We start from the raw sequence: 24,209 nt of genomic DNA, 5'->3' as shown, positions 1-24,209 counted from the left end.
AATAATTTCAACCTCTCGGAAATCAACCCAAATTTCAACGCCAAAGTGTTGCGTGTGGAGTATTTTGAAGAAAATGACGCGAAAACTTTAATTGAAGAAGTCGATGTGAATGATGTCTTTAATTGTGACTGCCCCTTTCAGCTATTTTTATGGACAGAAAGAATGACATTATCACAATGGTTAACAACACATACTACAACAACAGAAAAGGTGTTGAAAATAGTTCGAAAAACGACAATTTATTTTTTATTGACTCAATCAACAAGATCAAATACATTAATTAACTTTATTTATTTTGTTTGATAATATGTTGTTTATTTATCAATCGTAACTTAAAACTTAAATATATAAATTTGATTGTATTTTAATATCAAAATCGACAATGAATGTTTTTTGCTTTGTTTTTCATGTTAAAACTTCAAAAAACTTATCAAATATACCATATACAATTTACGCAATCAGGTTATCATTACTTAAAGAGTTCATATGACACAAATAATAAATGAACAATATTTTTCATGCACTTTTGATTCTCATTTTGGTTGGATATAAGATAATAGTAAGTGTTATTAGAAAAAAGTAAATTTTTAATAACACTTACAATTAAAAGCCTTGTGAATAGTTAATTCAACAATTAATTGATTGTTTATTATTGAATATAATTAAATTATAGTTTTAATTTACTATAAATATAAATATTATAGATTTATCGTTGAATTACTCTGAAAAACTATTGATCTGCTTTTGTATTCTGTTGGTTCGCTTGTTGACTATTTCGACCATTCTTTCGTTTTGATTTCCTTCTTCTAAATGATTGTTAACGTCTTCGTCTATTTTCACTATACTGTTACACACTTGATCGAAGGAAGGGCGATCTTTAGGGTCAGCTCTCGAGCATTCCTCAACCAAGTTTTTATATAGCGGTGGGATGTTTTGATCAAAAGAGAGTCTTTTTCCTTCTTCGACGTGTCTTTTGATTTCGAATATCGACTTGAGTTGTGCATATGGTTCGACTTGGTAATAGAGTTCCCACGCTGTTATAGCAAATGAATAGACATCACCAGCAAAAGTGTATTCGTCTTTGAAAGTCTCTGGTGCGGCATAGATAGGTGTGCCAAGTCCCTTGTCTTCGCTGTTAGTAATTGATTTCTTAGTGAATCGTGATGTTCCAAAGTCTGTGATTTTGATAGAGCAGGCACTGTTACAATCAAGTGAGTTGACTAATAAATTGTCAGGCTTCAAGTCTAAGTGCATGATTCTGTTCTCGTGAAGAAATTGCATTCCACGTGATGTGTCAAACAACATCCGCACTTTCAATTTGTATGGGATCTTGACATAGTCCTCTTTCTCTTGTCGCAGATATTCCCCAAGTGAGCCAAGAATGAAGAATTGGATAACCATCGACACTTGTGGGATGTATGTCACTGACCCCATGTAACTTGCTATAAATGGATTCCGCAGTTTTCCCATGATCTCACACTCGGTAATAACATTCCTCTTCAATTCAGCTACTTCTTCTTCATTCAAATTCTCCCATCGAAACTGCTTCACAGCAACAGGAACACTTCGGTAATTCCCCATATAGACTCGTCCCATCGCTCCTTCTGCTATTGGCTTCTCTGAAATAGAAAGTTCATCCATATCAATATGTGTCGAACTTGCCGCGTCTGTAGTCATAATTAAATTGTGGTGGTATTTTTTTAAGACGCTTTTTGAGAGTTTGTCCATATATTTTTGGTCAGAATTATTCCATGTCTCAAAGTTCTTGTTTTCTAACAACAGAGCTATTTCATTGAGAGTTCCACGACTTTGAGAAAACCAAACAGTGTATGGGATCTTCATCCCTTTCAACTTGGTTGTACAATATATTGTCATATAACATGTGACGATACGACTTGCTCTTGGTTTGAGTATCACAACTTGTGGATCAAAGTGGAACACGTATTTTGGACTATTTAGTGTGTGAAATATGATCATCATATATTTGTTTCTACTTCTATTTTTAATATCAATTTTCTCAAATCTTGTGTCCATTATAGCAGTCGCACTGTTTGGATTGCCAAAGTCAAGTTGTTCTGGTTCAACTTCAAATTTGGATTCTTTATTTGGTTCACAATTGACAGAGCCATTGATATAATAATGGAATGTTGGTTGTTGTTCTTTGAACACTTCTATGTCTATCTGTTTGTAATTAATAAATAATAGAATAACTGTTATAATGGTAGTCGTTGAAATAACAACAAATACACTTCCTCCAATAACAATACCAGCTATAACTCCTCCACCAATTGATTTGAGTTTACATGAAGTATTATTATCAGGGTTGGTGATATATCCTTCTATACAAGTACACTCATCATTACAGTTCACACCACTATCACACTACAATTAAGTTTATTATTAATTATTAATTTAAAACAATACAATTAATAGTTTGTTAATAATTGTTAAATGTAATACAACTCGTATAACAAAAGAACAAACTTCTTCTTCTTTGAAACTATTTGTACCCCAACGAATTTGATCAATTTTATTATTTCCACAATTTATGGATTGACACTTTAAAGATGTCTTATTATAGAAAAACCCATTTGCAGTGTCACAGTAACAATTTTGAGCACACCCATATTCACTTCGTTTGCACTCTTCAATATCAAGTTTGTTGTTATCATGACAAGAATTTGACACACACAAATTGTTTTGGAGAGTATGCCCGCTTTCACATTTACAATACTGATCACACTTGTTTGATCCAAAGTAACACAAATTATCGTGATCTTTGATTTGCCAATTGTCATGATAATAACACAACAAATGACAATCATCTCTTAATGTTAGAATAATTATAATAATTATAATTATATTATTATAGATATAATCATTGATATTATTACAATTATTATTATTATTTAACAACAAACCCACCATATCCACTCTTGCAAAGACACCTCGCTTCACTTGAGAGACATTCTCCTTGACCATTCTCTGCATAACAATTATTTGGGCAAATGACTTGATAAGTAAATAGAATCTCTGAGTAATAATCTTGTGTAACAAGTGAATATTTCTGTTCGTTTTTGTCTCCTCGTACTCTAACTGATAACCCATCTTGTTCAGATTCAAGCATCGACATCTTAGTGCCACTCCACATTGAGACACACACTGCTGTTAAAGTATCATTGGTGAATATAATTTTATTCAAATGGAGGTAATTCACTTTATTTGATCTTTTAGTAGAGAGGAGGAGAGAGTAATTTCCATTAAAAGTGATAGTAAAAACAACAAGTTTTGAAAGAAAAGTCGGCATACAACTTGGAAAGAAAAACATTCCAATGGAGTCAAACGACAATTTCAATTCTTTAACAAGCGACAAATTCTTAGCCATTTCATCTGTTTCTTTTTGTGATATGATTGTCGTGTTATCTCTTATTTGTGCTAATGAAAAAGATACTGTAAACGTTGCATTAACTGTTTTTAAAGTGTCTGTTGAGATGAAGAACGTGAAGAAGATTATTTCCTTGCCATTGACATAATTTCCAGGAAAGAAGTTTCCCTTGATTAAGACATTACTTGATGACTTAGATGATGTGGCGTGTGCTAAACACTTCCCATACTTCTCATCTCTTTTGGAGTTTGACATATCAATTGATATGATAACATCACTGTCCTTCTCCACAACGGCTAACAGAAATCTATTTGTGATATCAGTCATGTTAATTTTGAACCATTTACCCACTCGGTATTTCATTGGGTATCGACAAAAACTGTAATCAAGTGGCGTTTCAGAATCAAATGAAATGATATTTGGGATTCCTGGGAAGATTTCTTGGATGTACTGATCGTCAGGAATCCATTTATCTTTCTCTAATATTGAATTTGACTTAAGACACTGCCCTTCTGAATTTTTAAGATATGCCACCGGGTTTAATGCACTTGGTGAACTCCATTTACACGAGTTACAAGTGTGGTCGTCATCAAATGTATCTGAGCATGTTGTATTACAAGTGTAGTCTGCCATACATGAAGAACAGCCTTTTGAACACAAAAAACTTGAAGAAAGTGGCACTAAAAGGATGAAAAGAATACAACGCATATTACTCTATCTTGACTATGAGAGTTAATCGACCTTTATATATACGAAAAACATAACAAATTAATGAAACGAAATTAACAATAAAATTTAAAATAACACTGTTTAAATGGATTGAAAAATTGTTGTCTGTGTTATTTGAATTTATATGTTATGGTAATTATATAAACTATATTAATAATAGTTTATTTAAAATAAAAAAGCATTTTTTTTAATTGCATTATTCATTTCTATGACATACAATAATCTCCGTTCGTTTGTTCTTTTCAACAATTATTCGGGATTTAAAGTATTATTTGAACAATTTTTAGATTCTATTTGATTGAATCTGATGTTTGTTTAATTACTCCTTTGTTTATTAACGTATTGCTTTTGATTATTTGTACAAATTTGTGGAATGTTCAACAATTTTTTTAAAATAGACACTCACAATTTTGTAATATTTCATTTTTTTATTTAAAGTTTGTTTCATTTTAACTAATGTATATTAATTATATATTATTAATTATTAGTTTATTCTTAATTTTCTTTTTCATAACGGAGATTTGTGGTTAAAAATTTATTTATAATAAATAATAAAATAAACTATAATTTATGATTATAAAATTTTTATACTTACTATATAAAATTAACAAATATTTAGTTTAAAATATTATATGTTTTGACAAAAAAACCCAAAATATGTTTTAATATTATTATAATAAATCTTATTAATATAAGTATTGTTAAATTTAACTATAATCAACTATATTAAATTCCATCAGATTTATTAAATGTTATATTATTGTTATTCAAAAGTCTCTTTTATCTTCTTAACTCAAAACTATATTATAGGATAATAAAAACTATTTTATAATAACAAGTTTAATAGAAATGTTTTTAAAAACTGAACTATAATAATTTAGAAGGAGAATGTCGCGGACAGTGATGCCGCCCGAACACATAAGGAAAATAGTGAAAGACCATGGGGATATGTCCAGTCGCAAATTCAAGTGTGACAAACGTGTTTATTTAGGTGCGCTTAAATATATCCCGCATGCTATTTATAAGTTATTAGAGAACATCCCAATGCCTTGGGAAGACATTAAAGAGGTTGAAGTGATGTACCACATCACTGGTGCGCTGACATTTGTCACTGAAATTCCTCGAGTCATCGAGCCCGTGTACTTTGCGCAGTGGGGGACGATGTGGCTTGCAATGCGAAACGAGAAAGTCAACAGGAAGAATTTCCGGCGAATGGTTTTGCCTGTTTTTGATGATGAAGAGCCTCCCCTTGATTATTCGGATAACTTGTTAGACGTCGACCCGATATCTCCAATCAAGTTTGAATTGGATGGGATGGAAGACTCTGCAGTGATTGATTGGTTATACGATAATAAGCCCCTTTATAACACCAAAAACGTGAACAAGTCCTATCGAAAGTGGACGCTGAACATTCCACAGATGGCGACCCTCTATCGACTCTCAGAAAGACTTTTAGGAGACTCGAATGATCGCAATTACTCATTCCTGTTCAACAAAGAAACTTTCTTCACTGCAAAAGCGTTGAATTGCACAGTCATTGGTGGACCGAAATTTGAACCTCTTTATCGCGATAATTTGGACGACGCGGATTGGTCTGATTTTGACGACGTCAATAAGGTGATCATCAGAAGAGTCATTCGAACAGAATACAAGATCACATATCCTTATTTGTACGCACAACGACCAAGAGAAGTCAAGGTCATCCCTTATCACTACCCACTGTTGATGCTCATCAAGCCCGATGACCCCAATTTACCGACGTTTTACTTCGACTCGATATTAAATCCGATTCAGAGTCGAATGGATCTTGAAGGAGACGTGAAAGAAGACGTTAGTGATGACACTGAATATGACGACGTTGAATTTTATTCGGATATCATACCATTTGGAGAAGACATCGACTTGAATGGAAGCCAATTCAAAGACGGACTGAATCTGTTTAACGCTCCAAGTCCATTCAACGAGAGAAGAGGAACAATGCGACGCGCACAAGACGTCGCTTTAGTCAAGAGTTGGTACCAAGAACACATTCCAAAGGAGTACCCCATCAAAGTGCGGGTCAGCTATCAAAACTTGTTGAAGTGTTTTGTATTGAACGAGTTACACAAGCGGCCATCGAAGTCGTTGTGTAAGAGAAACTTCTTTACTGCGCTTGAAACAACACAATTCTTCTATCACACAAAACTCGATTGGGTCGAGGCGGGGCTCCAAATAGCACGGCAAGGGTATAACATCATGAATTTATTGGTCCATCGAAAGAACGTTGATTTCTTACATTTGGACTACAACTTCAATATCAAACCGGTCAGAACGTTGACAACAAAAGAGAGGAAGAAGTCGCGATTTGGGAATTCGTTCCACTTGTGTCGAGAAATACTGAAAATGATGAAGTTGGTAGTCGACGCGTTTTGCCAGTACCGACTGGGACACGCAGACGCATTCATATTAGCCGATGGGGTTCAGTACATCTTCTCACATATAGGAACCCTCACTGGGATGTATAGATACAAGTATAAAGTGATTCAACAGATCCGGATGTGTAAAGATCTTAAACACGCGATTTACTATCGATTTAATACAGGCCCCGTCGAGAAAGGGCCAGGGGTAGGGTTCTGGGGGCCGATGTGGCGAGTGTGGGTGTTTTTGTTACGAGGGATCATTCCGATCTTGGAACGGTGGTTGGGGAATTTACTTGCGAGGCAATTTGAAGGAAGAAAGTCGAAGGCGACGCCGAACACGAGAACGAAGCAACGCGTGGAGAGTGGGTTTGATATAGAATTGCGAGCGGCGGTGTTACATGAGATCAATGAAATGATGCCTGAGGGTATTAAAAACTCCAAAGCGAAGGTTATCATGCAACATTTGAGTGAGGCGTGGAGGTGTTGGAAAGCGAATATTCCATGGAAGGTTCAAGGGTTACCTGAGCCGATAGAAAATATGATTGTTCGCTATGTAAAAAAGAAGGCTGATTGGTGGACTGATGTAGCGCATTATACTCGTGAGAGGACGAAGAGGGGATGTACTGCTGATAAATCAGTGACGAAGAAAAACGTTGGAAGATTGACACGACTTTGGCTGAAGAGTGAACAAGAGAGGCAAAGTGAGTACTTACGAGAGGGGCCATATGTATCTTCAGAGGAAGGTGTTGCGATATTGACCACTACAGTACATTGGCTTGAAGGGATGCAATTCCAACCGATTCCTTTTCCGCCAAGTAACTACAAATATGACACGAAAATCCTTGTGTTGGCTTTGGAGAATTTGAAAGAAGCGTTTTCGACGAAGTCGCGAATTAATCAGAGCCAAAGAGAGGAGCTTGGCCTCATCGAACAAGCGTTTGACAATCCACATGAGTTCTTATTGAGAATCAAAAGACAGCTCTTAACACAACGAACGTTCAAAGAAGTCAATTTGGTGTTTGTTGATATGTTCACACATTTACTCCCCGTTTACTCATTTGACGCTATGGAAAAGATAGCGGACGCGTATTTGGACCAGTATCTGTGGTTTGAAGGAGACAAGCGAAATTTGTTCCCCAACTGGGTCAAACCGGCCGATACGGAGCCACTGCCACTGTTAGTCTACAAGTTTTGTAATGGGATGAACAATTTAGAAGACATTTGGGAGACGCGAAATGGGGAGTGCAATGTCATAGTTGAGTCGTCATACGACAAAATGTTCCGAAAAGTCGATTTGACGCTTTTAAATCGACTTCTACGACTTGTGATGGACCCACTTCTTGCTGATTACATCACTGCGAAGAACAATGTGACGATTGCGTACAAAGATATGATGCATGTGAACTCATATGGCCTATTACATGGTCTTGCGTTCTCAAGTTTTGTGATTCAGTACTACGGCCTTGTACTTGACATCTTGTTACTTGGGCCGAAACGAGCGATGGAGATAGCGGGGAGTGCGTCTGCGCCAAATGATTATCTCACGTTTAAGACGAAAAGTGTTGAGACAAACCACCCCATTCGGATGTACACGAGGTACGTCGACAAGTTCTATATGGTGCTTCGATTGACGAGAGAAGAAAGTAACGAGTTGATAGAACGAATGTTAGTCGATCGCCCCGATCCGAATAATGAGAACGCTGTTGGGTACAATAACAAGAAGTGTTGGCCTAAAGACTGTCGTATGCGATTGATGAAACATGACGTGAATTTGGGACGTGCAGTATTTTGGGACTTACAAAACCGTCTTCCACGATCACTGACTACAATGAAGTGGGAAGACTCGTGTGTCACTGTCTATTCACAAGATAACCCGAACACGTTATTTACGATGTGTGGGTTTGAAGTGCGTATATTGCCGAAGTGTCGAGCGAATGAGGAGGAGTTTAGTATGCGAGAGGATGCGTGGGAGTTACAAAACAGTGAGAGTATGGAAAAGACAGCGCACGCGTTTTTGAAGGTATCGAATGAAGAGACGAAGAAGTACGAGAATCGTGTGAGACAGATTTTGTTGTCGTCTTCTTCAACGACGTTTACACGTATTATAAATAAATGGAATACAACATTGATTGGACTGATGATGTACTTTAGAGAAGCGACAATACACACGCCGGAGCTTTTGGATATCTTGGTGAAGTGCGAGAACAAGATCCAGACGCGCGTCAAAATTGGGTTGAACTCGAAGATGCCCAACCGGTTTCCCCCCGTCGTCTTTTACACGCCAAAGGAACTTGGAGGGCTTGGGATGCTCTCGATGGGCCACGTCTTAATTCCCCAATCTGATTTTCGATGGACAAGACAGACGGAAGTTGGGATTCAAGCGTTCCGAGCCGGGATGAGTCATGACGAAGACCAGTTGATCCCGAATTTGTTTAGATACATATTACCATGGGAGACCGAGTTTAAAGACTCGCAACGGGTGTGGATGGACTATGCTGAAAAGAGGAAAGAAGCGATGGAAGAAAACCGACGCCTTACTCTTGAAGACTTGGAAGACTCGTGGGATAAGGGGATTCCACGTATAAACACTTTGTTCCAACAAGACAAACACACATTGGCGTATGATAAAGGGTGGAGAGTTAGAATGGAGTTCAAGAAGTATCAAGTCGACAAGATCAATCCATTCTGGTGGACCCACCAGAGACATGACGGGAAGTTGTGGAATTTGAATAACTATAGAAGTGACATGATACAAGCGTTGGGTGGTGTGGAAGGCATTTTAGAGCACACGCTGTTCAAAGCTACGTTCTTCCCGACGTGGGAAGGACTCTTCTGGGAGAAGTCGTCAGGGTTTGAAGAGTCGATGAAGTACAAGAAGTTGACCAACGCGCAGCGCAGTGGTCTGAATCAAATTCCAAACCGCCGATTTACACTGTGGTGGTCGCCGACGATTAATCGTGGGAGTGTGTATGTCGGCTTTGAAACGCAATTGGACTTGACGGGGATCTTCATGCAAGGGAAGATCCCGACATTAAAGATATCACTGATTCAAATCTTCCGCGCACATTTGTGGCAGAAGATTCACGAGAGTCTTGTGATGGATCTGTTCCAAGTTTTCGATCAAGAGAGTGAGAGTTTGGACGTCGAGAGAGTGCAGAAGGAAACGATTCATCCTCGGAAGTCGTATAAGATGAATACGTCGTGTGCTGATATCACGTTGTTTGCGATGAACTCGTGGGAGACGGGGAAGGCGTCGATGTTAACTGAGAATAAAGTAGCGAGTGGGATCAGCACGAACAAATATTGGATTGATGTGCAGTTGAGGTGGGGCGATTTTGATCAACACAATATCGAGAGTTATGCGCGACAGAAATATGAGAGTTATTCGAATGATAACAACTGTTTGTACCCCTCGAAGACGGGAGTTATAATAGCGTTTGATTTAGCGTATAATATTTACTCTGCATATGGGAATTGGATACCGGGGATGAAAGATTTGTTGACAAAAGCGCTAGCGAAGATGTTAAAGTGTGATATTGCGTTGACGGTACTTCGGGAGAGGATACGAAAAGCGTTACAGTTGTATTGTAGTGAGCCGACAGAGCCTTGTTTGTCGACGACGAATTATGGGGAGTTGTTTAGTAATCAAATTGTGTGGTATATTGATCACTCGAATGTCTATCGCGTCACGACACACCGCACATTTGATGGGAATCATATCACAAAACCGTTGAATGGGTGTGTCTTTATTATTAATCCTCGTACTGGTGGAGTTTATTTGAAGATTATACATGCGAATGAATGGGCTGGACAGAAGAGAATTGGGCAGTTGAAGCATTGGAAGTCTGCGGAAGAAGTAGTGAAGATCATAGGAAGTCTTCCCAAAGAAGAGCGACCGCGGAGTGTAATAGCTTCATTAAAAGGTCTTATAGACCCTCTCGAGACGCATTTGATAGATTTCCCAAGCATCGTCTTAAAAGGGACTGAAATGGCGTTACCGTTCAATGAAGTGATGCATATGGAGAAAGTCAATTCTGCGGTATCGAAAGCGACTGAGTCGAGTCTACTGTTATTTAATATCTATGACGACTGGTTGGAGAACAGTAGTGCGTATGTGGCCTTCCACCGAGCTGTTTTAATGTTACGGGGGTTAGGAGTCAATGCGATGAAAGCCAAAAAGATCTTACAACCAGACCCGACGATCGTTGTTGCTCCAAATCATCACTGGCCGACATACAGTGACACGCAGTGGAAAGAAGTTGAAATTAAGATGAAGGATTTGATCATTAATGACTACGCGAGAAAGAATAACATCAACGCGTCGTCGTTAACACAGAACGAAGTGCGAGATATCATTCTTGGTGTAGAAGTAGCTGCGCCGTCCGTTGAAAGACAGCAAATAGGAGAAATAGATGGTGAGAGGACGACACAAGGGAATGCGATCACCACGAAGACGATGAATAAACTGCAAGAGAAGATTGTTGTGTCGACGACAACACCGTACGAACAGAATGTTTGTGCTGCGACACAGAACTGGAGAGAGCGTGCTATTGAAGCTGGGAAGTTATATGAGAGAGTCAGTTCGTTGTTTGTATCGACTCAAGGAGAGACGCCTCCAATAGTTCTTCCCAAGAATTTGATGACGACGTTGGTGAGGATAGCAGACACTAAAACTGAGATAGGAGGGATTCTGTATGGGAAAGAGAGTGTTTCTAATGCGGGGGTGTATGAAGTCAAGTGTATATGTATGACGCCGCAGTACGGAACAAATAAATACGTCGTCTTTCCGGATCACCCGCCACGCAGTGACGAGATTGATTCGTTGCAAGCACTTGGGTGGATTCGAACGAACTGTGGGGAGCCTGAGATGTCGTCGTATGATGCAGTGGTTGATAGTATTATTGAAAGCAAATATAAGATGAGTGGGAAGATCATCTGTGTTGGGATAGGGAATGGGAGTATAGGAGTCCATGGGTATGTTGTGAGTGAAGTTGGGAAGGAATATGGGCGGCAGAACATTGAGAGTCTGACAAACATGCAGAATGTCGCTGGTGGAAAGTTAGCTGATGACGTTCCTGTTATCGTCACAGAGAAATTGAATGGGTTCTTCTTAATACCAGACAGAGGAAGTTGGAACTATTCACTGGCAACTACTAAGTTCTCTTTGGGACTCCAATACGGTCTTAAAATTGGAATACCTCTCGAGTTCTATAATGAAGAACATAGGAGCACTCACTTCTTGTCTTGGGCTGAAGTCGATGAAAGTACTCTTGAGAGAGAAGAAATGGCAGATGAACCAGATAATTGAGGGGATTGGGTTAAACTCGATTTGTACCGTCATGGCGTAACGGAGAATTTTGATTATTGTTTTATACAGGGGCAATATATAACCGCTTCCTATCGTTACAATAGTTTAAAATAATAAAATTATAATAAAAAGTATAATACAAATTACCACCTTAAACAGAAAAAGTCTCCACAGGCATTTTCAGCCTTCATAATGTACCATACATTTTATTATATTAATATTATTCAAATCTATAAAATCAAATATATATAAAAAATATTATTTTTTGAAAAGACCCGTCATAAGGTGACAAGATAGTTTGTAGTCTAAAAATAAAAGTTCAATTCTTCTTTCTTGTTTTGGTATTTTATAGTTTAAAATAGTAATGGAAATAGAATAATAAAACCAAAGACGAAATGAAGAATTGAAGATTGATCTGGCAGAACGAAAGAATTCTTAAGCGCAATGGGAACAAGACAGTCCAACGTTGCACAAACGTACTCTCTTAACAAGGATATGTTCTACGACTTCGAGGTCATTGATTTCAAAACTTCAAAGTACCGTTTCAAGGTCAACGGCTCAAATTTGTTTGGTATAGAGCCTATGGACGCCGATTCGCAAGATGATGCTTTTGAGACTCGGGTGGCTAAACAAATCCAATCAGATACATTTGAAAAGACTTCAGATGTTTCTATTCAGAACAAAAATGCTGATAAATGTACCGACAAACAAACAAGTGGCGCATCACCTCCAGTTCAAGACCAAACACTTGGATTAGAGAGCTATTCTCCAGAAGTTGTATTTGAGTCACTTTCTGGAGGGACTGAGGGGATTGGTGTCGATGGTATCGCCAAATTGCTTTCACTTGTTGGCTTGACTGATATAACAGACATGCGTGTTGTGTGGGTCTGTTGGATATTCAAAATGAAAGATTTTAGAATTGAAAGAAACAATTACTTCGATGTGATGCGGAAATATTTGACATTCGAAAAACTCAAAAAAGCAATTCCAACTCAACCGTTGAGCGATCCGCAAACATTTTCGACACTTTTTGTGTTTTCTTTTTCGAGCAACTTGGATATTGGCGAGAAGCGCCTTCCTTTAGACACAGCAGTGGATTTGTTGCATCAATTTTATCCACAACCAAATACAAGAATCGACCAATTTGTCAATTATTTAACTACAACGAACAGACCAAATTTGACAAAAGATGAGTGGTCAAGCATTTTGCATTTGATGAAAGAAGTCAAACCGGATTATTCAAATTATGACATGGACTCATCTTGGCCGATACTGTTCGACGACTTTGTCAAGTCTTTGGGAAAGGAATGTAAGAATTGATTTGTTAATTGGTTTCACATTCACTTCATCTGGATGACAATTACTCGATCGATAGTTGTCTTCTCGGGGTTTGTCTTAAAGTCAGACCCAGTCAATGCGTCATCTTCCATCTCCTCATACACCTCACTCAGATTCCTACACGAACTCTCCTTCATCCCGACCTTCCACACCGTGAAAAAGCCATTCCCATTCCCCACAGAGTACAGCCTGTCGTCGTTTTCAAAGATGAAGATTCCAGACTCAACTTCAGTCTTTTTGAACCACCGAATTGGCTCACTGTATCTTCCGTTGGACTCGAGTGAAAGCACAAAGTGGAACCCGTCAATCACCCAATCATTGGTATATCCTATTTTCATGGGAACGAAGACTCCAAAAACATTTCCTTTATCGTCGTAATTTATAAAAAGCAAATTTGGGCGATTCAAAATCGAAGAAATAAAGGTGTCGTTTGTCTTTGGTGCGATGTTGGAATCGTACACAACATGACTCCATCCCAACTCAGTCCAGCTCGAGAGAAGTTTCATATTAGAAGCTATTTGTGAGTATTGTTGGTTACTTCTAAAGCTTCTCCGCATCGATGCACTTTGTTTTCCAAGACGTGGTGACAAATTGCCTGCAGACGACTCGTACGTCTGGCTTCTCTTTGACGTCATTATTTTTGAACGGTCGATTTTTTTGATTGGGTTCTTAACAATTGATTGTTCAATTGAACTTGTGGAGAGCTTTTTCATCTTAAACTCTGATAATTCTATTTCATGTGTTTCATTGATTTTCTCTTTGCATTGATTTTGTGAGGACGTCGAGACGTGACTCATTTCTTGCGTCTCTTCTGTTCTCTCGTCTTTTTCATCGAGTTTGGGAACTTTGAGAATTATCTTCTTTTCCGCTATAATTTTTTTCTCTTTATTTTCTTTGTCATTCCCTTTCATCAAACTCTCCGATCGTTTTACAGTGGTCGTACAAATGTCTTCCACAAGTGTTAAAAGTGTTTGGAGCACACTGCGGACTTCAAGACACTCCAACGCTCCTATTTGGTTTTGCAAAGTTGTTATAACTTCTTGTCGGTTCATATCTATTTCAAGTCCACGTTTTTAAGTTTTGCAACAAAGTTTGTTGTTTTTGGTGTGAATATCGTCAATCTTCTAGCAATATTTAACTATATTTTATAATAAAAATAAATATAAATTATGGTTGTTTTTTTAAAGTAATTAATTGTGGGTAATTATGTTTGTCTTATTATAGATATAATTATTAAATATTACTAAAGTTGTATGAACTTTTGTATTATATTTTGAAGTAATTTATTACAATGATGATTGTTTTTTATTACAAAAAACTATTTTTAATGTATTAATATTAGTAGTTATTGTTTTAATTTGGTTTTACTATACAATTAATAATATATATATTATGAATATATAGTATAAATACTCAAAACATATAAATAGTAACATGATACCAAATATAGAAAAAAAATACAATTATCTTTTCATCTACTATACATATTAGTATAAAAACTTATTAATTTTCAATATAATTATGATAATAATTCTAAAAACTAGTACAAAAAACTATTTCAACCCACTTTTCAATTATTTAATAAAAATATAGTATAATAATAGTATTACTATTCATATAAATGAACCAATAAGAAGTATTAAAATAGCGAAGAATTGAAGTAAACCAATAGTCGAATTACAAGATCCGTTCAAAAAGAGATCTAATAATGTGTTGTCTAAGAAAATAACTAGAAATGTTTTAAAAAAGAAACTTGGAATTCAAGTGATGATCAACTCAACAACACATTTTGTCTACAAGTCAAAACGACTCCTTGCAATCCCAATAAGTGACGCCCCGTTACCAGACAAAGTAATTTTCGTCGACTTAACGAACAACTTGTTGACAGTTTGTCTTCTGCGTTTTACTATATATTTATAGTATTTTTATTAGTAAAGTACTAACAAGTAGTGTGTGAAGGATATCATCGCATTCCCACAAACCACGACACTGCGGATTAATAAGAACAAATTAGAGTGCTTGTCCCCCGAAATCCGGTCTCTTTCGAATTTGAAGATTTTGGACTTCTCCTCAAATTACATCGAAACGATTCCCGTCGAGTTGAGTCTCCTCACGAACTTACAAGAACTCTCATTCGACCAAAACAAAGTGACAACATTTCCTATTGAGCTATCGACACTTGAAAATTTACAGAGACTCTACGTTTCAGCTAACTACCTCGACGCGCTCCCCCACACCTTGACGACATATACTAACTTGAGAGTAGTTTGTTCGTGCGCTCTTTTTACTATTAGTTATTAGTTTACAAACTATTATTTATAGAATTACTTGACAGTGTAGCTTGAGCTTGGGAATAACTCATTTACTAAGGTCCCGCGGTGCATCTCGTCGTTTCAAAGTTTGACGACGTTACATATGGACTATAATCGGATATCCCATGTGACCAAAAGCCTTTCGAGTTTGACGAATTTGTTATGTCTGACATTCAACAACAACAAGTTAGAGTCATTTCCGTCGTCTGTGTGCCGCATTCCGTCGTTGACGTCGTTAGAAATGAACTCGAACAACATTGTGAGTATCTCGCCGTCGATCAGTCTTTTGACGAACTTGAAGAGCTTCTTTGTCGACTCGAACAAACTGACGAGTGTTGCGAGTGAAATTACTCAACTGACGAAACTCAACACGTTTTCTATGGCGAACCACTTCTGTCGGGAATTACCGAATTTGTCGAGTCTGAGTAAAATGACGTATTTCAATTTTGGGAATGGGCGATTGAGTAAAGTTGAGGGGGTCTGTGGGTCGAATTGTTTACTTCGGTTGTATCAGAACCTCATAGAAAAGATCACCTTTGCGGACAACGGGACATTTGAGTTGATCGACTTGTCTAGCAATCGCCTGAACGAGTGCCCGAGCTTCTCGCAACTCCCAAAGTTGTTCAAGTTGGACTTGTCGAAGAACCGAATCTCAAATTTCACGATCTCGTCGATCCACAACATGTTAGTGTCCCTCGACATCTCATACAATTTACTCACGGACTTACCATCTCCCCTCTTTTTATGTTCAAATATTGTCAGCTTGAATATCTCGTGTTGTCGCGTGAAGAAGATCCCTAACGATATCTCGAAGTTGGTTCGTTTAGAACAATTTCTTGCCATAGACAACAAGTTAGAAGTGGTGAATGATAGTGTGACTTCTCTCACCCAATTGACGATGTTCTGCTTACAGTCAAATCGCCTTGAAACGTTCCCGGTGCCCATTCTGTTCATCCAGAATTTGAAGTATTTGTCCCTTGCAAATAACATGATCACTAACGTCCCAATGAACGTGACGGGACTGGACAAATTGGAGACCGTCGACATCTCCTGTAATAATTTGACTGAAGTGGGGCCGTTCGTGCAGTTACCGAATCTTCAAGACTTGAACCTTTCGTACAATTCTATAACAACTGTTCCGAGTAAGATCACTGAATTGAAGAGTTTGCACTCGTTGAATTTGATTGGAAATCAACTTGAGAAGATTTCACAGAATTTGTCGAATCAAAAGACGATAGCGCGGTTACAATATGGGAAGCAAAGTCGGAAGGGGAAAGTGATGAAAGAGAAGACGCAGCGGTCGACGTCGCCGTATGTGATTGCGCCGTCAATAGATTTAGAGAAAGTCTCTCTTCTGACGATTCCTGAGAAGTGCCAGTACTTTCAATCAGTCGAAGTGTTGAGTACTCCGACTTTAGTATTATCTGAGATGCAAGGGCGTCGTGTAGATATGCAAGACAGCGTCTGTTTAGTGCAAAATTTCTGTGGGAAGGGGTATCACTTGTTATCATTATTTGATGGGCATGGGGGTGCAGAGACTGCGAGGTTATGTACTGCGATGTTTCCTTCGATCTTAGCGCGGAAGTTGAATGAAGTAGATTTACCATTGACGAAGATCATGGAAGATACATTTTATATAGTAAATGAAGAAGTAAAGAAACGGGGGTATATGGATGGGTCAGCTGCTTTAGTAGTCTTAGTAACTCCATTTAAATATTGTGTGGCTAATGCAGGAGATTCCCGTGCACTTCTTATTAGATTTAGTTCAATGGAAGTCCTCTCCCATGACCACAAACCAACACATCCAGAAGAGTACAAAAGACTGCGGAAAGAACGGGGATTCGTCGACCCAAATGGAAGAACAAATGGAATGGCTGCGGTGTCAAGAGCAATAGGAGATATCGATTGTCAACCAGCACTAACGTGTTTCCCGGAAACATTACTCTTCGATCGGAAAGATAAAGACTTGGCTATCATCTTGGCGTGCGACGGAGTGTGGGACGTCATGTCAAATGAAGAGGTGTGCGATGTCGTAAGAGCAGGAAGTCTTGAAAAAGACCCCCCAGAAAGAACTGCTTGTTATATAAGAGACATCGCATATGCTAGAAACTCAGGGGATAATATCTCGTGTGTCGTGTGTAAGTTGGAATAATTTGTATGTCTGTTCCTGTGATTTTTAAATTAAATTACTACTGTTAGCGTTAAGTTAATTTGAATAGTTTTTTATAATTTTTTAATAATTTAAAAATGTTTTTTTTTATTTTTAAATTGTATAATAATTTTAATAATTTAATAATAATTTATTTTTTGAATAGTTTTAATAGTTTTTTAATAGTTTTTTATAATATTATAATTTTTAATAGTTTTGTTGTTACTATTTAAAACTATTTTAATCAGTTTCAAATCTTTTTTTATAAGAACCGAAAAAAATGTATTAAATATTATTTTTCATTAGCTACAAATCAAACTCTTATAAAAATGAAAGTGATTACTTAAAAAATCAAAATTTTTTAATTAAAGTTTGATTTTTTATCAAAATTAGTTAAATTATAATTATTTTTTAAATAATTTATAGTAAGTAATCATAAAAAAAAATACGATAATTAAAACTATTCAACTACAAAAGTATAGTATAATACAATGAGAGGGATTGTGATGATAATGTTAGTGGTGAGTCTATGTGGCGCTGTCCCAAGTGTTTCAAGTAAAAGTCCAAGTACTTCAAAAGATGGAGACGAAGAAGTGAAAATCAAATTTGACGAACAAACCGTGAAGGATATCGACAACACAAAATTGATGTACAAAAGCATGAAACTCAACAAGAAGGATTTAAAGAAGGATATCCCATTCTTTGAGAAGGTTAGAGAGAACGCAAAGAGACTGAGAAAAGTCGTGAAAGGAAGAAGAGAACTCGATAAAATCATTAATAAAAAACTCATTAAGGGGATTGTCAACTACTCAAAGAAAGCTCCATTCCAAACTACCCCAACAGTCAGCTCATACAAAAAACTCGTCAAAGCAAAAACGTCCGATATACTCCGAAAGTGATTTTTTGTTATTCGTCGTGTTATTGGAATTGTTCATTTAACACTTAAGATAACGCGCTTATTTTTGTTTTGGCCTATTTTTTCAGGGATATTAATCCAATCTTTGATGATTTTCCTTTTTTGGCTTGTGTATTTTTTATGCACAAAATATAATCTCTAAAAAACGGAAATTTATTTAATAAACTCGAGATTTCCCGATTTTTAGACCACTTGAATTTTGTTCAATGTTATTTAAAGTGCTAATAGTTTTGTTTACCATATTATTTAGAATCAAAATATGGTTTTTTATAATTGAATAATAATATTATTAAATAGTTCTTCTTTTATTAAAATTGATTAATATTTTAATTCATTCTAGAATACTTTGATCTTTTTTATTCATTTAAAGATATAGTTTATTTTATTATAGTTTATCAAAAATATATGTAATTAAACTTCAATTAAATAAATATTAAAAATAATTGAAAACTAAAAAAAAAAAAATATGGAAAACAATTGATTTTTAGAATTCTGTAAAATAAAAACTTTTTTTTTGTTTTTTCATACAAAAAGTGGACAATTTAAAAAATTGGTAAAAACAATTTCAGTTATAAATAAAATAATTCTGTTAAATCAAATTTTATATTTAGTCAAAGAATATATTTATACTATTTTAGTATAGTAAAAATTAGTACATTAAATAGTAAAACAATGATTATTATTTACCCCTTTTTACACAAAACAAACAAAAACATTATTTTTTTTTTATTATAATAAAAAAAAACGTCTGAAAAGGAGTGTTTTTTAAGACAAATTAGACTCATTCCAACCAAAGAATCACCCACGATTCAATAAAATACAATTGAAATCCCGAAAACAAGACGAATAAGTCCCTATGGAAGAATATGAAGGATTTTATTCTCAAAAGTTGTTGAATTAGAATCAGTATTGAATACAGACTTCCAATAGTACTTCAATAGTATATTTACCATACTTAATATAAAAAGAGAATAACTCAAACTGCAAGGGAATGGCAAACTAAAGAAGAAAGTAACACAACAATTTCGTTTTAATGACACTCATTTTATCCAAAAATTTCGAAGAAGTCTGAAAATTATTTTCAATCACAGAGAAATCCATTCTTTTGAAAACGTTCTCAAAATCTCATTTGATGTCGACAATATTAGTCAACATCTCTACTAAAGGCGCCACATTTAACCACCCCAAACGGAAACCTCTTTACTTTTCTTTCGCGAGTCAGGACTTCACTCAATTTTTTGATACAACGACTGTAGAGAAGAGTTATACTGCCAACGAGTTAATTGGGTTCATTCCTCTCCACAATGTTACTCTCTGTGTACTAGCGACGAGCTTTCCCTGCGCCGAGGTGTTCAATTGTATGATCCGGAAAGTCGAGAAGATCGAAGTGATTCCATTGCCCGAGCTCGACGACAAACAACTGCAGAAGCAATATGGGAAGTCCGATTTGAAACTCCAACAGCGCATTCAGAAGATGTTTGACGACTTTGAGTTGTACTATAGCCACGATGTTAACATCACTTTAACACAACAAAGTCTTTATAAAGACTCGTCTTATGTAGATAAGCGTTTCTTTTGGAACCAAAACATGGTTGCCGCACTTCCTAGTGAATGGGTGACTATCTTTGTCGACGGCTTTGTCGCGTCGACGGTCGTCGACAAGGTGAAGTACACACTCATCTCGCGAAGAGACTGTTCGAGGACTGGTCTCCGCTTTTCATCGCGCGGGGGCGACATCAATGGCAACGTCTCGAACTTTGTCGAGACCGAGCAAATAGTGGAGACCCATGATGTGATCACGTCGTTTGTTCAAGTCCGAGGGAACATCCCATTAATATGGAAAACTAATGAGGAAGACAAGTTCTCGCCGAAAGGGAAATTCTATCCGACGATTTATCAAGACTGGTGTGTGGCAAATCACTTTGAGAGTATGAATAAATTGTATGGAGATGTATTAGCAGTGAATCTGTTGGATAACCATGGCGCTGAGAAGGAATTGCATGATATGTATGGGTTCTATATTGGACTCAATGCACCACAGGTCAAGTACTTTGCGTTTGACTTCCACAAGGAATGCGCGAATTCTAAATATGAGAACGTCGAGAACCTTATTGCAACCATTTCTAGTGAATTAGTGAAACAGAATTGCTTTGTGAGGAACGGGAAGAACGAAGTGACACAAATACAGAGGGGGGTTGTGCGGACGAATTGTATTGACTGTCTCGACAGGACGAATGTGGTGCAGTCGTCGATTGCAAAGCAAATATTGAGCACACAGTGCATGGCACTGAACGACGAGATCACATTCTGCGACGAAATTAAGAACATCTGGGCGGATCATGCCAACGTCATGAGTAAAAGATATACAGGAACAAATGCGATGAAGACCGACTACACGAGAAGCGGCAAAAGAGGAATAAAAGGAATGATGTCTGACGGGAAGACCTCGATTCAAAGGACAATGATCTCAATACAAACCGACCAATACCAAACACCACAAGAGACACTCGATTTGTTACTTGGAAAGACGAGAATAGCAGAGAGCGAAAATTGTGAGTCCGTTGTGCTTTGCATACCACTTGCGTATGAAAATGACACGTCGATGAAAGAGTCTCAAACGCGCAAAGTGCATATTCATGTGACGAAAAAGGCAGTTAAAGTGTACTACGATGAGACCGGGATATGCTGGGAAGTACTACTTTCTGATGTTGTTGCGTGCGAAGCAACACACGACTTCGACAAAGTGGTGTTTTACACGAAGAAGACGTCGCTTCCGCGGAAAGTCCAAATTGGTGATCGGGACAAGATGTTCAGTTTACTCAATGAAGTCAGCAAGTTCAAATCTAAAAGTCGGCCGATTACACTAAGGAAGGGGCCTGTAGTCGATTGGAGTAACAAATCAAATAGAGTGATTGAACATAAAGTAGACCATCGGATAGAGGTGTCGATGATCAATTGGAATATGGAGTTTGTTGAGAGTGAACCGGACGAACAAATGATCAAGAATTGTGTGAAGAACAATCAGAAAGATATTGTAGTTGTTTCAGTGAATAAGTGTTCTTATCAAACGCAAGAGAACATCTTTGACAGTGTCTTTGACTTCTTCCAAAAGGTGTCAGTGGAGTTGAATAAAAGTGGGGAGATCTACGTCTTAGTTTCTGTCCATCATACATCAGATGTTGCGCAGTGTGTATTTGTGAAGAAGGTGAAGTATTGGAAGATTCATAGTGTTGAAGTGTCGAATGTGTTTTATGAAAAGAGTCGTCCGATTAAATACACCACATTGAAGAGTGTTGGTTCTGCTATATTCATGAAGATTAACGAAACGTCGGTGGGGTTTTTAGTGTTAGAAGAATACGAGAAGAGTGAGGAGAAAGGCCTTTATGTGAAGAACATTGATTTGCGAAGTGAAGTGAATGAACTCTTCATCTCCGTGTTTGACAGCCGCGATGAGATACCTGGTCTTGAGAAAGCGATACGGAAGACTAAAATAGTCCGCAAGAATGGGAGTGTCTTTCAAAGGAGTGTTTTCGACTTAAGTGAAGATACCGACACGACCACGGAAATAGTCTTAAGCGAAGGAAAAGAGAATTGTGTGCGTGTGAAGCCGAGTCCATTGTTTTGTTTGGGGTCTCGGTTTTCGATTGTTGAGAATGACAAGGAAGACTTCATCCAAAAGTACGTCTTCAAAGTCGAGAACATCGAAGCACTTTTCGAGACGAAAGTTGGGAGCGAAAAGGGCGTACAGCTCGAGTTGGTGTCTTCTGTCCTCACACAGACGGTAACAACTACTTCTCCACCTTCAAAGAACAAAAAGGCGTGTTTCCTTAACATTCTGCTTTCACTGTTTTGTGGAGACATCGATGTCAAGAAGAAGTGGATAACTGCACTTTTCTTTGAAAAGGATGTCGAGGTCGGCAGAGCAATTGTCCCTCTCAATTATTTACTTCAAAAAACACAGGAAGGAAAATGCCCAATTTATAGTGAAAAGCAGAAAATCGGAGATTTCCTTTTTGCTGTACAACGCACTTGAGCGTAGTCTTTGTTACATACATTTGTCTGTCTAATTCAGTTTTTATGTTGTTGGATTTTGTGCTATTCCATTTTATACCAGTCACTGTATGACGGGTATAAAATGTAGGGTGCGCAACCGAGAATTTTCTTATCAAAAATTAGTATCGAAAAACTCTAATAAAACGGGTCAATTTTTCTTCCCCGTTTTATTAGCTTTTTTAGATACTAATTTTTAATAAGAAAATTCTCGGTTGCGAAGCCTAATAAAATGGTCTAATTTAGTTTGTGTTATAGTTATTTTATTATTATATTATGGATTTTATTATTTTGTATTTTTTAATATAATTTTATTATAAATTGTAAAAAAGACTTAAAAATATATTAGAGCACAAGTTTTTTTATTCTTGATATTAATTGAGTGGTATAATTAATTATCTTCTAATATAATATATTATGAAAGTATAGTAAATGTATTATAATAAAATAATAGAACCCATTTTTACTATTGAGGATTGCATTTCAAAAAACGATGATTGTCCGCGCAATAAAATGTTTAAGATAAAAACGAGTGTTAATTAAACCACAGCTGAACGAAAATTACTATTTGAGTTTTTTAATGATCGAAAAAAAAAACTTAAAAAAAAGATGTCAAGGGGAAATAAGAACACCAACTTTATAGATAATTTTATGATGGTGACTGGTGCCTCGTTTGTTGCAAAGAATAATTAACAAATAACTCAATTGTTAAATAAAACTATAATCCTATCGATAATAATTATAGTAAAAATTATTTAATAAATTTACTATAATCCATCTCACGTGAAGAGAAGAAATGGCAGAGGAGTACAAAAGCAATTTTGACGATGTGAACAGCGCGGTGGACGCATTTTTCAATTACCCATTGAGGCTTTCGAACAAGAAAAGGCCGTCGAAGGGGGTGATCAATTGTGGCGGTGAATTTTTGAAAATATTTGAGAAACATTTGGGGGAGAAGACCCATTTGGACGGCGACGAATTGTCGCCGTTCATGAAAGAAGTCGGGATACCTGAAGATGGGTTCTACTTGTATGTGATGTCGTACCTTGGGGAAACGAAAGAGTTTGGGAATTTCAGTCAAATGCAGATGAAGGCGTTTACGGAGAAGATTGTCTTAACTGGTGCCTATCAAAAGGATATTGAAGACTATTTCAATAAGGAGATTCAAAAGCAGAACCACAAGTTTTTGATGTTTGTCCACCAACAACTGAAAGTCATGATATTCGCTTTAAACAAAGAACAAAACAAATTGGACACTATGACGGAGAAGCAAATGAATGTCTCTTTTCGAGTGAGAGAACAAGGGAAGACGGAGTTTGTAGATATGTTGAATGCTGTCTACCAAGACGTGTTACTCAGTGAGATCTACAATAGTCCCGTATTCCCCTTATTCTTAAACTTTGTAAAAGATGTTAAAAAAAGGCTTTCAATATCAAAGGACGAGTTCTCGTATATCACCGACTTCATTCGCGAATTTAACACAATCAAAAAGCTTAAAATATCACAAGACGTGATCGATGAGAAAGTCTACTTACCGCAACTCTATCAAGACTTCTTGGAGTTTGTCAATACAAAACCTTCTAAGAAGTGATTTATTTGACTTTGAAAGTAATATTTGAGTAT

At 36.9% G+C, this 24,209-nt stretch overlaps 8 protein-coding genes across 8 annotated transcripts; 6 read left to right on the top strand and 2 right to left on the bottom strand.

The window, feature by feature from the left end:
• Nucleotides 1-717: 717 nt before the first annotated feature.
• On the bottom strand, nt 718-4,093 carry EIN_215180 (serine-threonine protein kinase, putative; the record flags this gene model as incomplete). Its single annotated transcript, XM_004257088.1, has 3 exons — nt 718-2,382; nt 2,485-2,827; nt 2,922-4,093. 3 exons carry the CDS (start codon nt 4,091-4,093, stop codon nt 718-720), a joined length of 3,180 nt encoding a protein of 1,059 aa, XP_004257136.1.
• A 909-nt stretch (nt 4,094-5,002) lies between these two features.
• On the top strand, nt 5,003-11,821 carry EIN_215170 (pre-mRNA-processing-splicing factor, putative; the record flags this gene model as incomplete). Its single annotated transcript, XM_004257087.1, has 1 exon — nt 5,003-11,821. One exon carries the CDS (start codon nt 5,003-5,005, stop codon nt 11,819-11,821), a length of 6,819 nt encoding a protein of 2,272 aa, XP_004257135.1.
• A 444-nt stretch (nt 11,822-12,265) lies between these two features.
• EIN_215160 (hypothetical protein) lies at nt 12,266-13,141 on the top strand (the record flags this gene model as incomplete). Its single annotated transcript, XM_004257086.1, has 1 exon — nt 12,266-13,141. The coding sequence occupies one exon, from the start codon at nt 12,266-12,268 to the stop codon at nt 13,139-13,141; it is 876 nt and encodes a 291-aa protein (XP_004257134.1).
• Nucleotides 13,142-13,161: 20 nt separating this feature from the next.
• Nucleotides 13,162-14,211, bottom strand: EIN_215150 (hypothetical protein; the record flags this gene model as incomplete). The annotated part of the gene is made up of 1 exon (XM_004257085.1): nt 13,162-14,211. One exon carries the CDS (start codon nt 14,209-14,211, stop codon nt 13,162-13,164), a length of 1,050 nt encoding a protein of 349 aa, XP_004257133.1.
• Nucleotides 14,212-14,926: 715 nt separating this feature from the next.
• Nucleotides 14,927-17,623, top strand: EIN_215140 (adenylate cyclase, putative; the record flags this gene model as incomplete). The annotated part of the gene is made up of 3 exons (XM_004257084.1): nt 14,927-15,046; nt 15,110-15,424; nt 15,500-17,623. 3 exons carry the CDS (start codon nt 14,927-14,929, stop codon nt 17,621-17,623), a joined length of 2,559 nt encoding a protein of 852 aa, XP_004257132.1.
• Nucleotides 17,624-18,111: 488 nt separating this feature from the next.
• On the top strand, nt 18,112-18,519 carry EIN_215130 (hypothetical protein; the record flags this gene model as incomplete). The annotated part of the gene is made up of 1 exon (XM_004257083.1): nt 18,112-18,519. One exon carries the CDS (start codon nt 18,112-18,114, stop codon nt 18,517-18,519), a length of 408 nt encoding a protein of 135 aa, XP_004257131.1.
• Nucleotides 18,520-19,668: 1,149 nt separating this feature from the next.
• Nucleotides 19,669-22,569, top strand: EIN_215120 (suppressor of actin, putative; the record flags this gene model as incomplete). Its single annotated transcript, XM_004257082.1, has 1 exon — nt 19,669-22,569. The coding sequence occupies one exon, from the start codon at nt 19,669-19,671 to the stop codon at nt 22,567-22,569; it is 2,901 nt and encodes a 966-aa protein (XP_004257130.1).
• Nucleotides 22,570-23,382: 813 nt separating this feature from the next.
• On the top strand, nt 23,383-24,177 carry EIN_215110 (hypothetical protein; the record flags this gene model as incomplete). The annotated part of the gene is made up of 1 exon (XM_004257081.1): nt 23,383-24,177. The coding sequence occupies one exon, from the start codon at nt 23,383-23,385 to the stop codon at nt 24,175-24,177; it is 795 nt and encodes a 264-aa protein (XP_004257129.1).
• Between the last annotated feature and the right edge of the window lie 32 nt (nt 24,178-24,209).

The sequence above is a fragment of the Entamoeba invadens genome (assembly GCF_000330505.1).
Source record: "Entamoeba invadens IP1 unplaced genomic scaffold scaff_1105074725409, whole genome shotgun sequence".
In the NCBI taxonomy this organism is placed as follows: domain Eukaryota; phylum Evosea; order Mastigamoebida; family Endamoebidae; genus Entamoeba; species Entamoeba invadens.
This window is presented reverse-complemented; position numbering and strand designations above follow the sequence as displayed.